Source organism: Ursus arctos, unplaced genomic scaffold (assembly GCF_023065955.2).
Source record: "Ursus arctos isolate Adak ecotype North America unplaced genomic scaffold, UrsArc2.0 scaffold_34, whole genome shotgun sequence".
In the NCBI taxonomy this organism is placed as follows: domain Eukaryota; kingdom Metazoa; phylum Chordata; class Mammalia; order Carnivora; family Ursidae; genus Ursus; species Ursus arctos.
In genome coordinates, this window is record NW_026623030.1 from 1,621,123 (window position 1) to 1,625,767 (window position 4,645).

The window sequence follows — 4,645 nt, forward strand, 5'->3', positions numbered from 1 at the left end:
CACTCCCCTGACTCCCCAGGGACACCGTTTGTGGCCCCTCGCACAGATTCTCCCTGTCACACTCAAGCCAGGACCCCCTGCCTAGACACTGGCACCGCCACCCCCAATTCCACTCACGCTGGTGGCCCCTCGTACAACAGTGTACCTTGGTCCCCGCTTGTACTCATGTTCTCTGGGGGACAGACACCAGCTTCACTCTCTGGGAGTCCTCCAAGCCCAAGCCAACCCATGAGCCCACCGCTTGTGCGGGGGTGACCTGCCTGGGGCCTCTCTGTTGCACACATCCAGCGACAGATTGTGCCAATGGTTTGCCAGCAGGTCTCTCCCCGACTCATCTACCTAGGAGCCCAGTGCGAGAGCTGAGCGGGGACACCAACGCATCCCCACGGTAGAGTGAACACAAACACACGCAAGCACACACATGACGATCACAAAGGCACTGGTCCCTTTCCCGACACTGCCACGGTGGCCATCTCTCGGGAGGATCGGGAAGAGCCGCAGTCGAGGGTCTACACGGAGTCCCCGGGTGGGATGTGAGCAAAGAACACCCAGTCTCTGCAGTCCCCGGCACAGCCAGCCAGTGACACAGAGAAGGCCAGGGAGATTCAGGTCCAGGATGGAGTGACACAAGGGACTTGATGAGCTCCAGGGATGGAGTCTGGACGGGAAGCGGCAGACAGATCAGGGAGGACAGCAGCAGTGCTGGGGCCGCTTGCCACCGTGACCCAGAGAGAAGGAGGCCAGGCCTGTGTGTCCCCTGGCTGAGCTCTGCGGGTGACGTCCCCAGGCCAGGATGCAGGATCCCCGAGGCCCCGGGGTTCGAGGTCCCCTCACCGCGTGAAGGTCCAGTGCCGGGGTACAGTATGTGTCCTACATGCTAGTGGTGCTTCCCGTACGTGGGGCACGTGTGATTCTCAGTCGGTTCCAGTGGACGGCACAGACCCCACACTGCAGCCCCAGGAGAAATTGCTGGAAGCAGTGACTGCCGCCCACCAACCAGGGGTCCTCCGATCTATGCACCCGACTTTCAGCCCACACACCTCTACAGCCTGAGCTCTGAACTCCCCAGGAACACTTCAGGGAATAATGTTCCGCATCCACTATACCTTCCCGCAGAACCCGCAAAGGCAGGGTTTCCGGAGCACAGGGCCCCCTGGAGAGATCTGAGCGCTGGGGGGGAAACATGCTTCCCCTCCACCCACTTCCCATTCCTGACCCCAAACCTGCACGGCCCCCTGTGCTGAGGATGTGGTGGCATCCGGGACCCTCTCCACGAGTCCCCAGGCTGCACAGGGATCCCAGCTCCATCCTCTGTGTGTGACACATCCTCACCCATTCCACAAATGTACCCTGACACACACTGAGGAGAGCACACAGCTCCTTCCCAAGGATGGAGTGGGCTGGGAATTCCGACGCCATAGCCAGACATTCCCTCCAACCCTTCGCCATGCCTGAGGATGGAGGGCCTCTGACCCCTCCAAGGAGATGAAATTCCAGGTGCCCAGGTGCCGCCCCCACCGCACGTCCATCTGCCAGATCAGCACCCGTGACAAGGAGGCTGCACTCTGGGCCTCCCGAGGAGCTGCAGGTGGGCCTGGGCACAGCTGGAGGGGCTCACAGAGGGTTTGTGTTCGAGGCTGTGTCACAGTGTATTGTGTTCGGCAGCGGGACCCAGCTGACCGTCCTCGGTGAGTCTCCCCCTTGCCCTCCTCTCTGGGATGCAGGGTACAATTTCGGGGAACGCTTCTCTCCTAACTTTTTGGACTAGTGCCGAGGCTGAAGGTCTGTGGGGTCTGCACATTTGGCCCCTTTCTCTGCCCCTCGTGCCTCCACTGGTCCCATTCTGTCTGGTGTCTATTGGGAGGTGCGTGGGACCAGCCCCAAACTCCACTGATCTAAGAAAATCGGGGCTCATTGTGTGTTCAGTTGTCTCCCCATGGGAACCTTCTCCTCAGGACTTGGGGATACTGGGCTCCCTACTCAGGGCCTCTTGGCTTTAAGAGTCTGGGGGGAACTGAGGGGTGAAGGACGAGGACAAGGGGGGCTCAGGCTGTCAGCAGGGCCATAGGCTGAGGGAAGGTTGCTGGGGACCGCTCAGGTGCTAGCTTCTATCTCTGTGGGGTCCCGGCCAGAGGGCTGCCAGGAGCACAGTGAGGAGAGCCTTGGTCTCAGGGCCTGGAGACCAGAAGGGGGAAGCAGGCCAAGTGGTCCAGGATGAAGCGAGGACTTCAGAAGAGGAGAGGGCCCAGGGTGCTGGGGACAGTCAGACACTAAGAACAGGACAGGTCTCAGGACACTGGGGCAACAGAGGTCCATCCCTTCCCGGACCACCACGGCTGGAGAGCCCCTTGAGCAGATATTTGGGTCCAGGGTGCCTGATAGGGTCAGGTGAGAGAGACAGCGCCTGTCGGGCACTCAGAAATCCTAGGACAGACAAACTCCCTGGCAGAACTTCACACACCAGGGAGACCCCTCACAACAGACACAGTGCCAGCCTCAGAACTGAAAACTCATCCCGCACGCAAACCCTCCATCTGCTGCCTGCCCTGGATTCCGGCACCAGGGACTCAGGGCCGGCCCTTCCCTACTCAGCATCCCTGGGCGACGGGGGTGGGGAGTGTCCGTGGGGATGTGGGCAAGACTGCTGTGAGGGGGTGAGGCGGTCTGGGGACAGGACACCTCCTTGTCACATGGTAACAGAGCCCCGCGACAAGGGACACACCAGCTCTAGGAAATGGCGGGGAAGCCCCTGGGGATGTCCCACTGGGAATGAGGTCCAAGGACAGACACATCCAGAAGGCAACCAGCGTCTCCAGGCCGGCAGAGCCAGTTCCAGGGGGTGGGCTGGGTGCATTCAAAGACTCTGGGAGCTGGAGAGAGACTGAGGTCAGGCAAGGGCCGACAAACTAGAGGATCTGGCACTCAGATTCTTCCCCACAGAAGGCGAGGGAGCCAGCCCCTGGCTGCCCTGACCTCAGGTGGGCAACAGCGGCCTGAGGCCCAAGCCAGGGACACCACACAGCTGTACCCCTACATCAGGACTGAGGTAGGAGCTGCAGAATAAACCTCTGACCTTGACCTGCGGCCCCTCCTTCCCCACAGGTCAGCCCAAGTCCGCGCCCTCGGTCACGCTCTTCCCGCCCTCCTCTGAGGAGCTGGGCGCCAACAAGGCCACCCTGGTGTGCCTCGTCAGTGACTTCTACCCCGGCGCCGTGACGGTGGCCTGGAAGGCAGACGGCAGCTCCATCACCCAGGGCGTGGAGACCACCAAGCCCTCCAAACAGAGCAACAACAAGTATGCGGCCAGCAGCTACCTGAGCCTGTCACCTGACAAGTGGAAATCTCACAGCAGCTTCAGCTGCCTGGTCACGCACGAGGGGAGCACCGTGGAGAAGAAGGTGGTCCCCGCAGAGTGCTCCTAGGTCCCCGACACCCTCCCCCACCCAAGGGGGCCTGGAGCCACAGGACCTCCAGGAGCTCTGCTCTCCCACCAGGGTCATCCCAGCCCTTCTCCCTGCACCCAGTCGACACTCAATAAAATGTCCTTTATTCAATCAGAAATCGTGCTCTCTCCTCATTGCATTTCAAATATTTTGTGTCCCGAGCTCAACCACACTTAGGGGTGAACATCATTGTTTTGATTTGGGGGGAAAGGAGTCTGCAGGAGGCGTCCTCATGTTTTTCAGAGGGCTAGATTTACTCTCACCCAGAAGTGCCAGAGAATATTCCAGAGATAGGAAGAGCAGAACCAAGGTAGCCCATCCTCCCCAACGCCTCTTTACTTGCTCTTGTGATGTGGACCATCAGTCCACTGTGGACATCAGTCACCAGCAGTACCAAGCCCACTGCGCTTGGTTCCCCATGGACTCCTGGATAATGTCTGAGCTCCTCCGTGCACCTGGAGCCTCACCATGTAGTACAAGCCCCCCTCAGAGATGTCCATTCTCCTTTCCTTTATGCCCCCACTCATTGCCATGTTTTCCCTGGTTTCCTACCCCATATGGCCATTGCCTATGGTCACAACCTAAAGCATTCGCCCTTCCTTGGGGGATCTCCTGCTCTGGCCACCCCAGTGACACTGTCCTGTGCCCCTCCCACAGACGTCTCTGTCACACTCACCACAGGACCCTCAGTTCCTGGACCCTAGTCATTCAATCCCACACTGCCACTCAGGGCTCCTCCTCCCACGTGTTTCCTGGGGGTCCCAGCTATATTCAAGGTCCCTGGGTGTCAGGGACCCTGGAGAGTCCAATCCATCACTGACCTCACCACAAGGACTAAAGCCAAAATGTCCATGGGTAGTCACTGGGGCCATGGGTTCAATGTCAAGATTACATCCCGGATTGTGCCCTGGACAGCTGTGAACTGTGTGCACTGACTCACCTTCTTAGCAGTTGGGAACGGGCCCTGAGAACCAGGAAGACTGCTGTGCTAGGAGCTAGCTCAGGATGTCGAGTCCAGGCTCCGTGTCCCACAGACAGACTGGACACGTACGCACGCACGATCAAGTTGCATGCACACGCTAGTCCACACACATGCCTGCCATCGCACACGTGGCCATGTGGGGCACGTGTCTAGGATGTGTGGTGGCATCCATTAGCCTCCATGGACCTCACCTCAGCAGAGGGCACAGGCCCCATCATGT

At 59.6% G+C, this 4,645-nt stretch overlaps 1 gene segment (V, D, J or C); it reads left to right on the forward strand.

Moving 5' to 3' along the window:
• Window positions 1-1,086: 1,086 nt before the first annotated feature.
• On the forward strand, window positions 1,087-3,554 carry LOC125283027 (immunoglobulin lambda constant 7-like). The segment is given in 3 exon segments: window positions 1,087-1,127; window positions 1,537-1,688; window positions 3,103-3,554. Coding segments are annotated over 3 exon segments (513 nt in total).
• The last annotated feature ends 1,091 nt before the right edge of the window (window positions 3,555-4,645 follow it).